This window comes from Mustelus asterias, chromosome 16 (assembly GCF_964213995.1).
Source record: "Mustelus asterias chromosome 16, sMusAst1.hap1.1, whole genome shotgun sequence".
Taxonomy (NCBI): domain Eukaryota; kingdom Metazoa; phylum Chordata; class Chondrichthyes; order Carcharhiniformes; family Triakidae; genus Mustelus; species Mustelus asterias.
The window spans coordinates 69,980,470-69,999,564 of record NC_135816.1 but is presented as its reverse complement, the minus strand read 5'-3'; the positions used below and the strand labels follow the sequence as shown (position 1 = coordinate 69,999,564).

At 45.5% G+C, this 19,095-nt stretch overlaps 1 protein-coding gene across 1 annotated transcript in view; it reads left to right on the top strand.

Annotated features, from left to right (window-relative positions):
* Window positions 1–19,095, top strand: part of LOC144505239 (dedicator of cytokinesis protein 2-like) — a 618,318-nt gene that overhangs the window by 478,930 nt on the left and 120,293 nt on the right. The window contains exon 36 of the mRNA XM_078231263.1: window positions 12,330–12,370. Coding sequence (XP_078087389.1) covers window positions 12,330–12,370 — 41 coding nt within the window. The remainder of the gene's footprint in view (window positions 1–12,329; window positions 12,371–19,095) is intronic.

Sequence of the window (19,095 nt, the reverse complement as noted above, 5' to 3'; positions counted from 1 at the left end):
TAGACCTCTATAAGGTCACCCCTCAGCCTCCTATGCTCCAGAGAAAAAAGTCCCAGTCTATTCAGCCTCTCCTTATAACTCAATCCATCAAGTCCCGGTAGCATCCTAGTAAATCTTTTCTGCACTCTTTCTGGATTAATACTATCCTTTCTATAATAGGGTGACCAGAATTGCACACAGTATTCCAAGTGTGGCCTTACCAATGTCTTGTACAACTTTAACAAGACTTCCCAACTCCTGTATTCAATTTCTCTGTCGCACGCACGCACACACACACACAGACATTCTCTCTCACACACATTCTCGCACACGTGTGCGGACACATGCGCGTGGACATACACAGATACCTCACGTACATACATGCACACACTAGCCTCACTCACCCCCTTACTCTCTCTCTCTCTCTGAGACACATACAGACTCACATACACATACTCACCTCTCTCACACACAGACAATCTCTTTCTCACACATACACAGACACACAAGCACACATTCACCTCACATACACACATTTTTTAAAATACTTTTCCAATTCAATCAAATCAAGTCCAATTCAGAGTCTCAACAAGTTGAGACATTTCCGATCCCAGCTGACAAGACAGGGTATGCGACCCTTTACCCTGCCTTGGGCCTGATCTACATGAGCCAAGCTGATTGAAGTAGGCAGACGTCTCCGCCTCCAAGGCTTGATCTCATTTGCATCTTAGCCAAAAGGCCGAGATACCGCTTTTAAAAATTGCTTCATATGAAAATGAAGCTTAAATGCAACCCAATGACCTCAACCAAGTGCAGCATCACCAGACCACACTTGATCTTAGCCAAAAGGACATACACACATGCACACACTTCCCTCTCACACCCTCACCTCTCTCACTCACACACTCGCTCTCTTTCTCTCGCACACACACACACCCTTCTTCTCACACTAGCACTCTTCTCTCCCTCTCACACGCACTCACCTCTCTTTCATACACACACACACTCATCACATACCCCCCTCACTCACATGCTCACCTCTCTCACACACATACTCTCACCTCTCTCTCTCACACACACACTCACCTTTCTCTCTCTCATTCTCACCTCTCTCCCTCCCACAATACACACACAGACACACTAAACACTCTCCCAGCCACACTCTCTCTTTCTCACACACACACACTCACCTCTCTTTCACACTCTCACCTCCCCTCTCTTTCTCCTTCTCTCTCTCATACATACACACACCTCTACTTCTCACTCACACACACACACACAATTCTCTTTCTCGCATCCACACCCTTCCTCCCCCATCCCCTCACTCTCACACACACACCCATACCTACCTCTGTCTTTCTCACAGGGCAGGGGGGGGGGGGGGGGTGCGGGGCGGGAGAGATTGATCACTAACCAACTCAAGATTGATCTTAGTGCAGAGTGCAAGGACCTGGGACTTTGAGGTGAAGTCTCTCCACAATGGACTGGTGCCATGGTACCATGCTCAAAGGTAGATTGGCTGAGGCACTTGAAAGTGTCTGGAGCCAGTGAAAATCTACTCGAGCAATAGTCAGTCTTGTTGAGAGACAGAAAATGCAGCTCCCTAGTGTAATAGCCAATCAGAAGATTACAGACCTCGCCAGCATTTAACTAGAGACAACTAATCTCCAACTAAACTTCATGTGAACTGACAGAATGTTCCAGGAGCTTTATCCAGCCAGAATTGCAGTGTATTTATTCTAGCTATTTGCATAACTTAGCATCTCATTAGGTTGCTGAAATTCCAACTGGCAATCAGTGAATTAACACAACGAACTACCTGATCTTAATTAGCTAGCTGCGTGTATTAATAGTGATGCATGTTGGAGAGTTTGTACATAACACCCTGACATCAGGGAGCTGCTTTGCTTAATTTAACCTCAAGAGGCAACAAGCTGAATAAATCATAGGCAGATAGTCGCAGTGTAATGTTTTCTCCCTTCACCTTTGCCTTTAATTTCTGAAAGAATGCAGGCGGAGGAGGGATGGAACGTTGTGCTTTGAGCTGTAAACTAGGACTTGGGAAAATGATTGGAGTGCTGAAAGATTGCTTCCTGCCTCTCATTCTCCATGACCTTTACTACCCTTCCATTTGAAGGCCTAATAGATCCCGCAGCTATGAGAATTTCAATTCAAAACGACAACCACAATTTGTGCTTATGTAAAGGTAAAGCCGCCATAGTCCCAGATGACCATAGGTTACTCTCCCCTTCAAAGGACTAGTGGTGATTTAACCTGAGGATCACCACACCTCAGGCGAGGGGCAAGTTTGAGAAGGTGGGGCCTTCAGTCAGTATGGGAATGTACCCATGCTGTTGGCATTGCCCTGCATCACTAACCAGTCATCCAGCCAACTGAGCTAAACCAACCCCTTACATAGTTCCTTTAAGGTGGTGATATAGCAAGATTTGATATTGAGCTACATAAGGAGATATTAAGGTAGATGACCAAGAGTTTGCTCAAGAGTTTTAAGAAATATCTTAAAAGAGGAAAATGAAGGAGAGAGGCAGAGAGGTATCGAGAGGAGAGTTTAAGGCCAAGGCAACTCAAGGAATTGGATACCAATGATGAGGAGTGATTCCAACTGGGGATGCACTGGAGGCCTGAATTAGAGGAGCTGGATTATGGGGCAGGAAGAAATTGCAGAGATAAGAGGGTGGGGCAATGGAAGGATTGAAAGATGAGAATATTTTAATTGTGGTATTGCTTCAAGGACGTAACATGGATCAGTGAGCAGTGGTGATAGGTCAATGGGACTTGGTGTGAGTTAGGATAGAGCAGGGCAAAGCTCCCGATTGCTGAGGTTAATCTTCCCGTTTGCTGCTGCAGTACAAATGTGGAAATCAGTCATTCAATAAATAATGGCTGCAAAATGCAGCTCCATAGCATGCTGTTTTAGGTCCAAAATGGCATTCACAGTGCATGCGCGCACACACTCACACTCTCTCTCACTGGGGAGAGGGTGCACGAGATGTCATCTTGGTGAGGACATAAGCATATGCATCGAGTTTCTGGAAGAACACAGTAAGAAGTCTCACAACACCAGGTTAAAGTCCAGCAGGTTTATTTGGTAGCAAGAGCCACTAGCTTTCGGAGCGCTGCTCCTTCGTCAGGTAAGTGGGAGTTGTGTTCACAAAATGGGGCATATAAAGACACAAACTCAATTTACAAAATAAATGATTGGAATGCGAGTCTTTACAGGTAATCAAGTCTTAAAGTGAGAGTGGAGAGAGGATTAAGCACAAGTTAAAGAGATGTGTATTGTCTCCAGCCGGGACAGTTAGTGAGATTTTGCAAGTCCAGGCAAGTCATGGGGGTTACTGATAGTGTGACAAGAACCCAAGATAACGGTTGAGGCCGTCCTCATGTGTGCGGAACTTGGCTATCAGTCTCTGCTCAGCGGCTCTGCGTTGTCGTGCGTCGTGAAGGCCGCCTTGGAGAACGCTTACCTGAAGATCAGAGGCCGAATGCCCGTGACCACTTAGGGCTTACAAAATCTCACTAACTGTCCCGGCTGGAGACAATACACATCTCTTTAACTTGTGCTTAACCCTCTCTCCACTCACATTGTCTGTACCTTTAAGACTTGATTACCTGTAAAGACTCGCATTCCAATCATTATTTTGTAAATTGAGTTTGTGTCTTTATACGCCCTGTTTGTGAACACAACTCCCACTTACCTGACAAGGGAGCAGCGCTCCGAAAACTAGTGGCTTTTGCTACCAAATAAACCTGTTGGACTTTAACCTGGTGTTGTGAGACTTCTTACTGTGTTTACCCCAATCCAACGCCGGCATCTCCACTTAATTTCTGGAAGAATACAGCGTAGGAGGATTGTAATCTCCATCAGTGTGTATGCTGATTTGATGCCAGCATCTTCATTTTGGAGCGAAACACACCAGCTAATACCATGTCTGAAACACACACATGCTGAATCAGAGGGGATCCATACCTGCCCCAACCAGCACTATTTAAAAGGATTATCCATTACCTTCAGGTTAGTTGCATATCACCCTCTGCTATAGCTCATCCTATAAAAGTCCTTGCCTGAATCCTCTCCAGCAGAACTCAGGTGTAGCTTCATTCTGGCATCTAGGTTTGTCCCCTGCCCTGGCTGCAGCCCATTTCTGCTCGGTGTCTCACCATGTGCAGATCCTGCCACGAAGCTATCCTCACAGTTACTTTCTGAGCTGTTGGCACCAAGTGTGAGAACGAGTAATTGCATATCTTCTTCATCACTTTCTTTCTTGGCGGCAGGGTGGCACAGTAATTAGTACTGCTGCCTCACAGCACCAGGGACCCGGGTTCAATTCCCAGCTTGGGTCACTGTCTGTGTGGAGTTTGCACATTCTCCCCGTGTCTGTGTGGGTTTCCTCCGAGTGCTCCAGTTTCCTCCCACTGTCCAAAGATGTGTGGGTTAGGTAGATTGGCCATGCTAAATTGCCGCTTAGTGTTGGGGGGACTAGCTAGGGTAAATGAATGTGGTTATGGGGATAGGGTCTGGGTGGGATTGTGGTTGGTGCAGCCTCGATGGGCCGAATGGCCTCCTTCTGCACTGTAGAATGCTATGATTCTGCTCTTCCACTCTTTCTCTTCCACCACGGTTCAGCCAGGTTAATGATGTTGTGTGTCTGGAAGGACAAAACTACAAGGATAGGATTGTGGTGAAGGTAGAACGGAAAACAAGAGGTGCATTAAATCATCTGGAGCTTGTAAGTCAGAAAGGAATGAAGGAGTATTGAGGTGTGAGAAGGAGGATTAACTATGAGGAGACTGATTGTTGATAGTTTCAGCCCCATTGCTGGTCACAGCTTTAACCATGGACATTCCAACACTATCTCCTCCTTGTGGACTGGGAGGGGGGGCAGTGGGGGGTTGATGTTGCAAACATGATGGTTTCTACTGCTTGGTTCCTCTGACTCCAGTTATGATTCATCTTGTCCTGCAATCGAGAGGGAAATGTATCAAGTGTGTGTGATTTTATATGCTGGGGTGATGTGGCTGACATGGTCGGCAATGAGTACAACCTGTGAGATATGGGTATGAGGCTCGCAGGAGTGTTAAGTGTGTGAGGGTGTGAATTTTATGTGTGAGTTGTGATTGACTGAGTTTGTCTGGGTGAGTGAAGGGAGTGTAGTGCATTGAGTAGTGGATTAGGCTAAAAGTGCAATACGGCATTTGAAGATGTATTCACTGACCTTAACAACTCATGTGAGATTATTGAACTTCTTATGGCACCATCTCCATTCTTGGCTTAATGCCCAGTGGGTACCTGCTGGCATTGCCTTTGCAAAGTTTTGATGTGGAGATGCCGACGTTGGACTGGGGTAAACACAGTAAGAAGTCTAACAACACCAGGTTAAAGTCCAACAGGTTTATTTGGTGGCAAAAGCCGCGAGGCCTTTGCTCGTGGCTTTTGCTACCAAATAAACCTGTTGGACTTTAACCTGGTGTTGGTAAACTTCTTACTTTGCAAAGTTTGTAAGGAGAGCCTTTGTGGATTGAGGAAAAGGGAGTCTATGCCTGGGATTTTCCGGTCCGGCGTAAATTCCCCGCCCAAAGTCAACAGATCTTTGGCTGGTCCGTCAAATGTTCCGTCCCTCCAGCCACAATTCTTGCTGTGACAGGAGCTGAAAATCCCGGCCAAGCTTGGGTTCTCCGGATTATGTGAATGAATGTGTGTTAAGGAAAGACTGGCCCCAGATTCCTCCTTTTGCTTAGGGAATAAGCAGCAACTTATAACAGTGCAGCATCAGAGAACCTCAAAGTACGCTCTCGTCCCTCGTTGCTGTGTCATTCACTTTTCTTCCTGCTCAAACTCGCTTGCATAAACTCTGTACCACCCACTTTGTCTTTACAAAGTGCAGGTTATCTTTAACTGGTGCCTGCTTCTCAGGAACGCGAGCCACCAGTAGAGACGTGCAGCCAGTCAGCAGCACAGACAGTGCTAGCTATACACAGCCAGCATGCAAATCAACAGGCTGTGAAAAATTGGCTTGCTGCCTGCAATGGAAGCAACAAGCGAGGAGTTCATTTGACATTGCAATCCTTGTTTCGGAGAGGGAGGGGGGCTGTAAAATTTAACAGTCTCCCCCCGCCCGCCATAAGTTTAAACATGATACAATCAGAGCTTCTTCCATAGTTTGATGCGTGAAGATGTTTGTTTGTAACCATGCTGAGCACAAACACTGCAGGTTTAATCATCATTCTCATCTGGTGCCACTGAATTAGAGAATTCTACAGCACCGAAAATGGCCATTCATCCCGTCACAGGAGACCGATCCAATCAGTTGCACTCCAGTCCATAGCACTGTCATTTTTCTCCCTTTTCATATGTAAATATTCCTTTGTTGAACATTATTGTTGTATCTGCATTACAACCGTTTCAGGCAGTGTATTTGGGATCATAACTTGTTGCATTAATCATTTTCTTCTTGCCTCCCCCCTGGTCCTTTTCGCAATTATCTGAATTCTGTGTCCTTTTATTACCCACCCTGCTGCTGTGAAACCGTTTCACCCTGTTCACTTTATCAAATCCATGCATGATTTTGACTGCCTCTATTAAACCTCCTTATAATCTGGACTCTCAGGGACTGTCCCAGATTTTGCTTTTAGGATTCCTGGGATGCCGTCTGTCCCAGAATTCTTTCTCCTTGTGGCGGTTATCGTGAATGCCTGTCCATGCACACTGTGCCACTGTCCCTGTGGAGTCCAGAGTTGGCACAGTGTGCGTTTGCAGACACAGCCACAAGGAAACAGTGCCTGGCACAGCCCTGGAACACTCTCCTCCCACCTTTGACAGCTGTGTGTTTGCGGGTGGGGGGGGGGGGGGGGTTAGGAGAATCCTACTCTGTCCGGGGTGGTCGGGGGAGGGGGGGGTAGGTGGAGCAGAGTGTCTGGGTTGGTAGTGTCACTCGGGTCTGAACTGGGGTGGGTGGGTGGGAGTTCACTCCAAAGTCAGATTCAAAGCTGGCCCCCTCAGGCCTGAGGGTTCGGGGGTCCAGGGGAATGGAGTTGGAGGTGAACCATGCAGAAAAATCTACTGGCACAAGACCCCCCCCACTCCCCCCTTGCTCCTCGGGTTTTGTCAGAACTACCTGCCCTCGCACACCCTGCTGTCTGTCCCTCCTCCACCCTCTTCCCAGGCTTTGCTCGCAGAGCTTCCCATCGCAGACATGGGGACAACGTACAAGCTCCGCACAGACAGTGACCCGAGCCAGGAATCGAACCCAGGTCCCTGGTACTGTGAGGCAGCAGTGCTAACCACTGTGCCACCGTGCCGCCCCCTAATTACCGCCTAAATCATGATGAAGGCAGGTCTTGTGGCACAGTGGGTCACGTCCCTGCCTCTGAGCAAGGAGCTCTAGGTTCCAATCCCACCCAGGACTTGATGGCCAAGCAAGGTGCGTCCATAACATGGCAAAACAGGTTGAGTGTCAACCTGCAAAAACCTTCTGACACGCCAATGGCAGTCGGTAAGAGTGGGAGAGACTCCTGGTTGGCCATGCTCGATGCGGAGTGGTGCCCCTCAAACTATAAGCCTCTGATAACAGGCTAGCAGCCTGTTCTGGGAGTTACTAGTTATGGAACCAGACGAAAGTCTGCCTCAGTGCACCACTAGGTGCAGGAAGAGAATTGGAATGGAACTCGTGATGAAAAGTCATGTTGAGTTAAAAATGTAACCATAACACCTCAGTTCTGAAGAACATCAATGTATCCTCCTCGAACACCAAAATAATGGGTGAAATCTCTCTCCTTGAATCTTTTTACATTATGGACATGTCGCAGCCTGAACCTATTTCACATTTCAGCTCCTGTTCTCATCCAGCATTTAAATTCCATCTTTCTGCTTGCGGCTGTCAAATTTTAAGCCTGAGCCTCATGCCATGACATCCTGCATTATTTCTTCTCTCCACACCCATTTAATAGTTTCCCTGTCCCATGCTGATGGCCCCAGTGCTTCAGTTCATAATTATTAGTTTCAGAGCCCTTTATTACGAAGTAAGGAATAATCTCGCGGTTTGTGTTTGAACATGTCTGCCATGCATATAGTTTCAACACTCACAGTTAGCCCATGGAGAAATATCTCTTTGCTCCACTGCACTTCAATTACTTTTTATTGCTTTGATTTGATGCTCAGCAAAATTAGCATGTGAAATTATAACGCATTGTAATTTGGCAGCTCGTTTTCACACAGCAAGCTCCCATGAACAGCATGCGATAATGACCAGATAATCATTTTTTTAGTGATGTTGGATGAGGAATAAATATTGGCCAGGACACAGGGGAGAACTCCCTGCTCTTTTCCAAATGGTGTAATGGGATCTTGTACACCTGTGAAGTTTAAGGTCCAGTTCCATATTTCGTAGGCAATCTCTGCTACCACATCCAAATAGGTAACATTAAAACTGACAAATCCCCAGGGCCTGATGGCATCTATCCTAGACTGCTCAGGGAGACAAGAGATGTAATTGCTGGGCCTCTGACGGAAATCTTTGTCTCTTCGTTGGACACAGGTGAGGTTCCTGAGGATTGGAAGATAACGAATGTGGTACCGTTATTTAAGAAGGGTAGCAGGGATAACCTGGGTAATTATAGGCCAGTGAGCTTGACGTCCGTGGTAGGGAAGTTGTTGGAGAGGATTCTTAGAGACAGGATGTATGTGCATTTAGAACGGAACAATCTCATTAGTGACAGACAGCATGGTTTTGTAAGAGGGAGGTCGTGCCTTACAAATTTGGTGGAGTTTTTTGAGGAAGTGACAAAAACGGTTGACGAAGGAAGGGCTGTGGATGTCGTCTATATGGATTTCAGTAAGGCATTTGACAAAGTCCCTCATGGCAGGTTGGTTAAGAAGGTTAAGGCTCATGGGATACAAAGAGAGGTAGCAAGATGGGTAGAGAACTGGCTTGGCCACAGGAGACAGAGGGTAGAAGTCGAAGGGTCTTTTTCCGGCTGGAGGTCTGTGACCAGTGGTGTTCCGCAGGGCTCTGTACTGGGACCTCTGCTATTTGTGATATATATAAATGATTTGGAAGAAGGTGTAACTGTTGTTCTCAGCAAGTTTGCGGATGACACGAAGATGGCTGGACTTGCAGATAGCGATGAACATTGTTGGACAATACAGCAGGATATAGATAGGCTGGAAAATTGGGCGGAGAAATGGCAGATGGAATTTAATCCGGATAAATGCGAAGTGATGCATTTTGGAAGAACTAATGTAGGGGGGAGTTATACAATAAATGGCAGAGCCATCAAGAGTATAGAAACACAGAGGGACCTAGGTGTGCAAGTCCACAAATCCTTGAAGGTGGCAACACAGGTGGAGAAGGTGGTGAAGAAGGCATATGTTATGCTGGCCTTTATAGGACGGGGTATAGAGTATAAAAGCTGGAGTCTGATGTTGCAGCTGTATAGAACGCTGGTTAGGCCACATTTGGAGTACTGCGTCCAGTTCTGGTTGCCGCACTACCAGAAGGACGTGGAGGCTTTAGAGAGAGTGCAGAGAAGGTTTACCAGGATGTTGCCTGGTATGGAGGGTCTTAGCTATGGGGAGAGATTGGGTAAACTGGGCTTGTTCTCCCTGGAAAGACGGAGAATGAGGGGAGACCTAATAGAGGTGTACAAAATTATGAAGGGTATAGATAGGGTGAACAGTGGGAAGCTTTTTCCCAGGTCGGAGGTGACGATCACGAGGAGTCACAAGCTCAAGGTGAGAGGGGCGAGGTATAACTCAGATATCAGAGGGACGTTTTTTTACAGAGTGGTGGGGGCCTGGAATGCGCTGCCAAGTAGGGTGGTGGAGGCAGACACGCTGGCATCGTTTAAGATTTACCTGGATAGTCACATGAGCAGTCTGGGAATGGAGGGATACAAACGAATGGTCTAGTTGGACCAAGGAGCGGCAGAGACTTGGAGGGCCGAAGGGCCTGTTTCCTGTGTTTTTCTTTGTTCTTTGTTCTTAGTCCAAAAACAAACCGTTTCTTAACTCATAAAGTGTCTAAATAATGCAAGGAATTCTGGGATGAATATGATCCCATTCTAGGACTTTCTCACTTCTTTCCAACTTATCTACAAACCATTAAACATTGAACTCATTCTCTGCCTGTTTGAATTGATATCAACACAATTGACTCTGAAATTTTCCCTGATATTGTTTTTTTCCATTCATTTGGTTCACTCTTGTATCTCCAGAACTGCCACAATCCTCGTTCCCATCTTGGCCACCTTCAACCATGGTGACTCTAATGCTTTCTTGGCTCCACAAATTACAACTCAGTCAGAATGTCAAATATCGTGCCTTTGTTACAATTGAGTCACATCTTCCACGCCAGCTCATTCCTTTCCAAATTCCAGCATCTCTTCAAACAGACTCCAAAATCCTGGATTTGTTTTTGGATGTCCATGTGGTTTTACCTCACCCTACCACAGTCATCTAAACCAGACTCTACACCTCCAAAGCCATCCTTTTCTCCTCAGGCTACTCCTGGTTCCATCATCAATGACTAGTCTTTTAGTGACTGTACTGGACAGAGATGTTGGGAAGCTGTTCCAGTAAATGCTCTGCATTGATACCAGCCTTCTTGCTCCACAATCCTCTTTAAAACTCGTTTTCTAATCCACAATTTTTTTCCTTCCATCCAAAAACCTGTTTTGATTTGAATTGATTTGATTTATTATTGTCACATATATTAATATACATTGGAAAGTAAAACAAGTTGACAGAAACAAGTGAAAACATATTTCTGTCAACTCCCCATCTGTCCATTTCATATTTTACTGATGATGGTTGGACAGGAGGACAGGTTGTTGGGGTTTAGTTTTGTAATCAGGTTGTTTCTTCCACACTGTACAGACAGAGCATACCATACATAGAAAAGGAAAGGAGCTTGTGCAGAATGTAGTATTACAGTCATAGCTAGGGTGTAGAGAATTATCAACTTAGTGCGAGGTAGGTCCATTCAAAAGTCTGATGGCAGCAGGGAAGAAGCAGGGAGCTTCAAGTTTTTAAGTGTCCAGATCACCAACAACTTGTCCTGATCCCCCCATGCCAACACTATAGTTAAGAAAGCCCGCCAACACCTCTACTTTCTCAGAAGACTAAGGAAATTTGGCATGTCAGCTACAACTCTCACCAACTTTTACAGATGCACCATAGAAAGCATTATTTCTGGTTGTATCACAGCTTGGTATGGCTCCTGCTCTGCCCAAGACTGCAAGGAATTACAAAAGGTCGTGAATGTAGCCCAATCCATCACGCAAACCAGCCTCCCAACCATTGACTCTGTCTACACTTCCCGCTATTTCGGCAAAGTGGCCAGCATAATTCAGGACCCCACGCACCCCGGACATTCTCTCTTCCACATTCTTTCCTCGGGTAAAAGATACAAAAGTCTGAGGTCACGTTCAACCAACTCAAGAACAGCAGACTTTTGAATGGACTTACCGTGCATTAAGTTGATCTTTCTCAACACCCTAGTTATGACTACATTCTGCACTCTCTCATTTCCTTCTCTATGAACGATATGCTTTGTCTGTATAGCACGCAAGAAACAATACATTTCACTGTATGTTAATACATGTGACAATAATAAATCAAATCAAATCAAAAAGAAGCTGCTATTGAGTCAGTTGGTACGTGACCTCAGACTTTTGTATATTTTTCCCGACGGAAGAAGTTGGAAAAGAGAATGTCCAGAGTGTGTGGGGTCCTTAATTATACTGGCTGCTTTTCCAAGGCAGGGGTAAGTGTAGACAGAGTCATTGGATGGGAGGTTGGTTTGCGTGATGGATTGGGCTACATTCACGACATTTTGTAGTTTTGCGGTTTTGGGCAGAGCAGGAGCCATACCAAACTGTGATACAACCAGAAAGAATGCTTTCTATGGTGCATCTGCAAAAGTTGGTGAGAGTCGTAGCTGACGTGCCAAATTTCCTTAGTCTTCTGAGAAATGAGAGGTGTTGGTGGGCTTTCTTAACTATATTGTCGGCATGGGGGGACCAGGACAGGTTGTTGGTGATCTGGACATCTACAAACTTAAAGCTCATGTTCCCTGTATCCTTCCCAGCCATACCCAACTAAAGTACTTAGGCATCTTTCCCCATGTGTGAGGAAAAACCAGAAGTGATAGTCTGCTTAGCTTTTTAAGAACAAACTGAATGCAAACCATTAACCTGCTTTCTCTCTTTGCAGACCTACTTCATGCTATTGTCTACTCCAGCCTTGTGGCTGAACTCTCCCACAAGATTTTAAAGCTAGTTAAAGTTGTGTGTGCTGTTTAAATAACCACATGTTATTGCTTCTGCCACAGAATTTCTACAAGGATATTAACCGGGAAGAGATGTACATAAGGTATGGTAAATAATAATGTTCAGTCATGACTATGCAATCTGTCTTCTTTACAAGCTTAGCATTGCAGGCTCATATTTCACTGAATGTTGTGAGATGACACCTGATTCCCATAATCTCTTCACTGGGGTTATATTTGTGGATAAGCAGCAGTATGGAGTCTGAGAGTTGTTTTGAAGTTCAAATTTGGAATGCAATAAATAATAGAGATCAAGAGAGCGCACATGAGAGCTGAGGCAAAGATAGAAAATAAAAGCAGGAGTAGGCCATTCAGTCCTTCGAACCTGCTCCACCATCCATTATGATCAAGGCTGATCATCAAATTCAATACCCTGATCCCACCTTCCCACACTATCACCACCACCACCCATCCCCCTCCCCCCCATATCAAGATGACTCTTAACTGAACTCAGATTAGCTCATTAGTGTGCCTTTGCATCTCTAGCCTTTTCCTGAAGACATCAAGACTCAGGGGGCTTGATTTTCAAAACTCACCCATGCCTGGGATTCTCTGGTCTCGCTGTTATGAACAGGGGTTTGGCTGAGCGCCAAATTCCCCATTCTCGCTGGCAATGAGAATGGAGTGTACAAGACGGGAGAATTTCGGCCAGGATCTGTAGACATCTTTGCTCAGCATCTAAAGGCTTGTGGGGTCCAATATTCTCTGCTCATGGGATTCAAGTCACTATACATAGAGCATTCAAAATAATTCCACACTATTGCTCATCTGCCACTGTCTGGTCACCATGCTATTTGACCAGCATCAATCGATTGGCAATGTAACATCAACAACAAGCTCAAACTCCATTGTGATACCAGGAAAAGGTAACTGCAACTCATCATGGAATTAGTTATTTGTTTTCTCCTAGTTGAACCTTAGTCTCACAAACACAAATAACTGCAGTATAACTAGCACTTCCAAGACTAAGTATAGTCTTATAGATAAAGATACTGTCTGGTCTAATATTTAGTTTACAGACCAAAGAATCAACTCCTTCTTAGGGACAGAGGAAGTGAATAATCCTCTCAACGCTGCTCACTCACCTCTGGAGCTTGAGTTGAAATTCTGGTGATGGTTTGGGTTGAATTCATCTTTTCTCTATATGAAATGGGCAGGTCAGTCCTGATCCTGCTCTAGTGGTTTCTGATCTATACCACCAAACTGTCAGGTACAATTGGTAATCTGACACAGGGAGGCTGCAGTGAGGCCAGTGTGAGAAATGGTGGGAGGGGGAGTGTTCCCACAGGTGCAATATTGAGAACTGTTGGGATGGGTTTTGGGTTGGGGGTGGAGGGTTGAGCCACTTTTGTGGTTCAGAGTTGAGGGAGCTTCACTAGAGTCTGGTTGAGTGACCTGAGCTTGCTTGAGGCTGGGTGCTGTAAAATGAAAAGAAGTTTCATTCAGCACAAACTACATATATTTTTTCAATGTTCTCTACCCCAAGGATATCACTATATTGCAATGTACATCAGATGCTGGGCCATGAATGGGCACCCACCCAAAGATGTGCGGGTTAGGTGCATTGGTCATTCTAAATTGCCCCTTAGTGTTCCAAGATGTGTAGGTTAGGGGGATCAGTGGGGTAAATGTGTGGGGTTAGGGCAGGGTGTGGGCCTGGATAAGATGCACTGTCGGAGAGCCAGTGCAGGCTTGATGGACTGAATGGCCTCCTTCTGAACTGTATGGATTCTGTGGTGCCTCTTGACACTTTCCAGAGTCACATATGGACGATGGTCACTTAAATGTGTCCCAGACCTGCCAGTGAGCAGGGACGTCTGAAAGATTCACCTTGGAGGGGAAAAATAGAGTTGTTTTTGGATAGTGCCTTTCACAGCCCCAGTCATTATATAATCAGTGCAGAAGGAGGCCATTCGGCCTATCGAGTCTGCACCAATTCTTACCCAAGCTTACCCCGTAACCCCATGTATTGATCGCATTAATCCCCCTAAACTATGTATCTTGGGACACTAAGGGCGAATTTAGCATGGCCAATCAACCTAACATGCACATCTTTGGATTGCGGGAGGAAACTGGAGCACCCGGAGGAAACCCACGCAGACATGGCGAGAATGTGCAAACTCCACACAAGTCAGCCACCCAAGGCTGGAATCGAACCCTGGCGTTGCGAGGCAGCAATGCTAACCACCGTGCCACCCCTTTCTTTCAGGGATAAAGGGTATGTGTAGGGCAGGACACTGGAGAATTCCCCTGCTCGCTTCAAACATGTCATGGCATCATTAGCATCAGCTCGAGAAAGCAGACAGGATCTTGATTAAATGTCTCATCTGAAAGATGGCACCTCCATAAGTGCAGCACTCCTTCAGCACTGCCCTGGACTGTCAGCCTGGATGAAGGACTCAAATCTGTGCAATGGGGTTCAAATCCATGACCTCCAGACTTTAAACCAACCTGTCCTGAAGAGAAAGGACATCAAAATTGGCAAAAGCTGTCCACTTCTGTTAACCTTCTTTGTGATGACAACTGGCATCAATCCTGGACTAGTTTTCATTATATAGGGACTTGGATTGATATAGAGGATGTATATATTTAATATTGAAGGGGAAAGCTAATTGAAGAACCATTTCCTGTTCACCAATGTTCACATGCAAATAATTTCTTGATCAAACCTTCAGTATCTGTGCCCCTATTTCCAAGCAGGTCTTGTTTGTACCTTACAGTGCTGGGTCGGGGTGATTAAGCTGGCAATCATAGGCTGTTCCATCCAAAATCAAAATTAAACTCCCACATAAGACTGAAACCATGTATATTATATAACAATAAGATTGCTACACAAAGACAATAATCTAATTCCAGTGCTCAGGTGGAACATATTGGAGTTCTGCTACCATGCTTTCTAATGTAATTGGAGCCTCTCAATTAGATTACTGCTTTGTAATCACTCTTAGGTATTAAACATAAGGAAGTGAAATCTTTTACTAATTTGTCATCTCTTCCTGTCAGTTCCTGTGCTTTATTAGATGTGCTTCCATGCATTTATTTTGTTTCATGAAACTTTTGCTGTCACCCCGGCTGCTTGTGCACCAATGGTCTCGAAGCCTGGAGATCTCGAGGGCCCCCCACCCTTATCCTCCTGTCAGCCGGCATCTGGGATACGCCAGGATTATAGTTTCCAAGGCAAAACATCATGCTGGGTGTGCTTTCCTGTCTTGATCACAATGATCTCTTCTATAACATTGCTGAGGAGTGTAGGATTCGGAAGCGCTGTGATGCACTCCATGGCTTTAACAGCCTTGTCTTGGTGTGCACACTTAAAGAAGGTCAATTGGGTGAAACACCAAGGGCAATAGACAGAGTAACACAGTAAGAATCCACAACTTCAGTGAAGGAGGAGGGAGCCATGAGAAAATCATTTTTTAAACAATGCACATTAATTCTGACAGTCCTGCCATCCATCTCTCTCGCCTTCCATTCATGTAATGTGTCATAAGACTGACACATGCTGAGCCCAACTGAGCTGTATGAAGAATCCCAGCTCGACAGTTAACTTCGCACTATGAATCTTCAAATGCCAATCACAATGGTGTCAATCAGGTGATTCTGGCATGACACCACAGGGCACTCTGTCTCCTAAGTCCCACCCCAGAGATTTGAGCACATAGAATCCATAGAATCACTACAGTGCAGAAGGAGACCATTTGGCCTTTTGAGTCTGCACTGATCCTCTGAAAGAGCACTCTATCTAGGCCCACTCTTCCACCCTAACCCTACAACCCTGCACATTGATCAGGTCCAGTCCACCTAACTTGCACATCTTTGGACCATGGGAGGAAACCAAAGCACCCAGAGGAAACCCACGCAGACACAGGGATAACGTTCAAACTCCATATAGTCAGTTATCCAAGACCAGAATTGAACCTGAGTCCCTGGCGCTGTGAGGGAGCAGTGCTAATCACTTTGTTACCGTGCCACCCAGTTGAGACCAGTGCTCCAGCACAATATTTAATTCAGAGATGCCTCATAAATTGCCCCTTAGTGCCGGAGGACCAGGAGGGTAAATATGTGGGGTTACGGAGATAGGACCTGGGTGGGATTGTTGTCGGTGCAGGCTCGATGGGCCAAATGGCCTCCTTCTGCACTGTAGATTCTACGGTTTCAAATGAGATACTAAACCATCTGCCTTTTCAGAGGGATATAAAAGGTACCATGACACTGTTTAAAGAAAAAGAGGAGAGCTCTAGTTCCCCAGTGTCCTGGGCAACACTTTCCCTGAACCAACATCACAAATATAGATTTTCCAGTCATTATCACATTGCTGATAATGGGAGTTTGCCATGCTTTACAGCATATCTTGAATTGTAACAGCGGCTATACTCCATTGCTGTAAAGTGCTTTGGTTTCGAGAATTTGATAGAAAAACAAGTGCTGGCTTTCCGAGAATATCAAATATTTGTGTACACCTCCATGGAAGGAGTTCAATAATGCATACAATTAAACACCAATTGATGATTGATTAGAAACCCCAATTCTTCACAAAATTGATGAAAAGTCGGTGGAAATAAAGTAGAAGAGGCAATGTTTGACTAATAATCAGGAAATGCTGGATATACCCTAGTTTCCCAGTTTTTTTTAAAGAGTAAGAGCTGATCTTTCCTTTCTCTTTCTGGTTTCTGACTGAGCTTAGATTTCCAAAATTTCCTCTTGCTATAGGGCTCATTCACAGTTTTGCCAGTATTTTACCAAGGTTTAAGGAGTTAATTTCTGAGAATGGTGTATATTTGGTTTGCAGTCCTCGAGTCTAGAAGGTTGGGCGGGGGGGGGGGGGGGGGGGGGGGGGGAGAGAGCGGGGTGGTGGTGGTAATCTGATCAGCAGGGTGGACACAGAGAGGCCACTTCCTCTGGTGGGGAGTTAAGTCTAAGGGCGCACAAGCTTAAATGGTCAGGGCACTTAGACATGAAATCAGTGAGTACCTCCACACACAAAGGAAAGTGGAAAAGTCTCATTCTCTTATCCCCTCCAACAGATGCAAGGGCAAATGAAGACCGAGATTGATGGATTTTTGTGTATAAGGACATCAAGAAATATAGAAAAATGGGTAAATTGTGTTAGGGGAAGTGGCAATAAGGTTAAGGGGAACTAGGAGATGGACACTCAGCCTGGAGTAAAGCAAATGGAGCTAGAAGGGGAGAATGAAGGGGAGTCAAGAGAGGAACATAAAGAGGGGGGGAAACAAGAAAAGAGGATGTAAGGTCTTGAGGATGTAAAAGAGAAGGGCACAGTGGTTAGCACTGCTGCCTCACAGCGCCGGGGACTTGGGTTCAACTCTGGCCTTGGGTGACTGCCTGTGTGGAGTTTGTATGTTCTCCCCATGTCTGCGTGGGTTTCCTTCGGATGTTTTGGTTTCCTCCCACAGTCCTAAGATGTTTAGGTTAAATGGATTAGCCATGGGAAATATGTGGGGTTATGGGGATAGGGCAGGAGAGAGGGTCTAGGTAAGATGCTCTGTCAGAGAGTCGGTGAAGACTTGATGGGCTGAATGGCCTTCTGCACTATAGGGATTTTATGAATAGAAACAAGGGTGGTTAAAAGGCATAAAAGAGAAGAGGAATTCAGAAAGTGGAGATAGCTACTGTGCCACCAAACAATGTTAGCTGTAAGCCTAGATAACTAATCTCTGTTCCACATTATAGATATTCACGAAAAATTCTGGAAATACTCACTTTCTCAGGCAGCCTCTGTGGAGAGTGACACAGAGTTAACCTTTCAGGTCAATGGCCTATTGTCAGGATATCAGGGGTTCTGATGAAAGGTTATCGACCTGAAGAAGTGTAAACTCTTGTTTCTGTCTCCACCGATGCAGCCTAGCAACCTGCTGAGTATTTCCACCATTTTCAGTTTTTATTTCAGATTTCCACTTTCGCTTTTCCTGCAGTCCAGCTCCTCGGTGAGCACTAGTTGTCACATCCCCTCAAACCCTTTAGCCCCTATTCTCTGTCTCAAGGGGGTCGATTTAGCACATATGTTGAAATGTCTGGTTCGTGATATGGAATGACACCAACAGCACGGGTTCAATTCCCATACCGGCTGAGGTTATTCATGAAGACTCCACCTTCTCAACCTTGCCCCTTGCCTGAGGTATGGTGACCCTCAGGATAAGCTATCACCAGTTAGCTCTCTCTCTCTCTCCAAAGGGAAGAGCAGTCTATGGTCCTCTGAGAATATGGCGACTTTCTTTTCACTTTCTGTCTACTACCTTCCAAATAAGAAATTAGAGGGGCTAAAAAAAAGCATTGGTGGGGGCGAGGGGGGTAAGGACAAGGAGGGACAGTGAAAGGAAAGATAGAGAAAGGATGAGATCAGAGGGGAGAATAAAGGAGCAGATGTCAATGCACATTTATAAGATGATAAAAATCCAGGACAGGAGATATGAGCTGAAAGAAACCCACTGCAGAAATAAGTGCTACACGGTGTCACAGAGCGCACCGGGGTGCCAGAGTAAGCAAAGACATTTACTGAAAATTACACTGACTGATGTCATCAGAGAAACACTGAGTGCATTCAGAATAAACTCCCCTCTCTGTCATTTTAATGGAGGCAATAAGCCATTTAAAATAAATGGAGGGGGGTTGGGGGCAGGGGGTCCTTGATGTGAGCATGCCATGCCTTCACACAATAACATCACTGGCAGTAATTTCCAGTCTTTACAAAGCCTTGTTACCAAACATCATCCCAGTATTCCATCCCTTGGGAACAATTGTGTGCACTAAC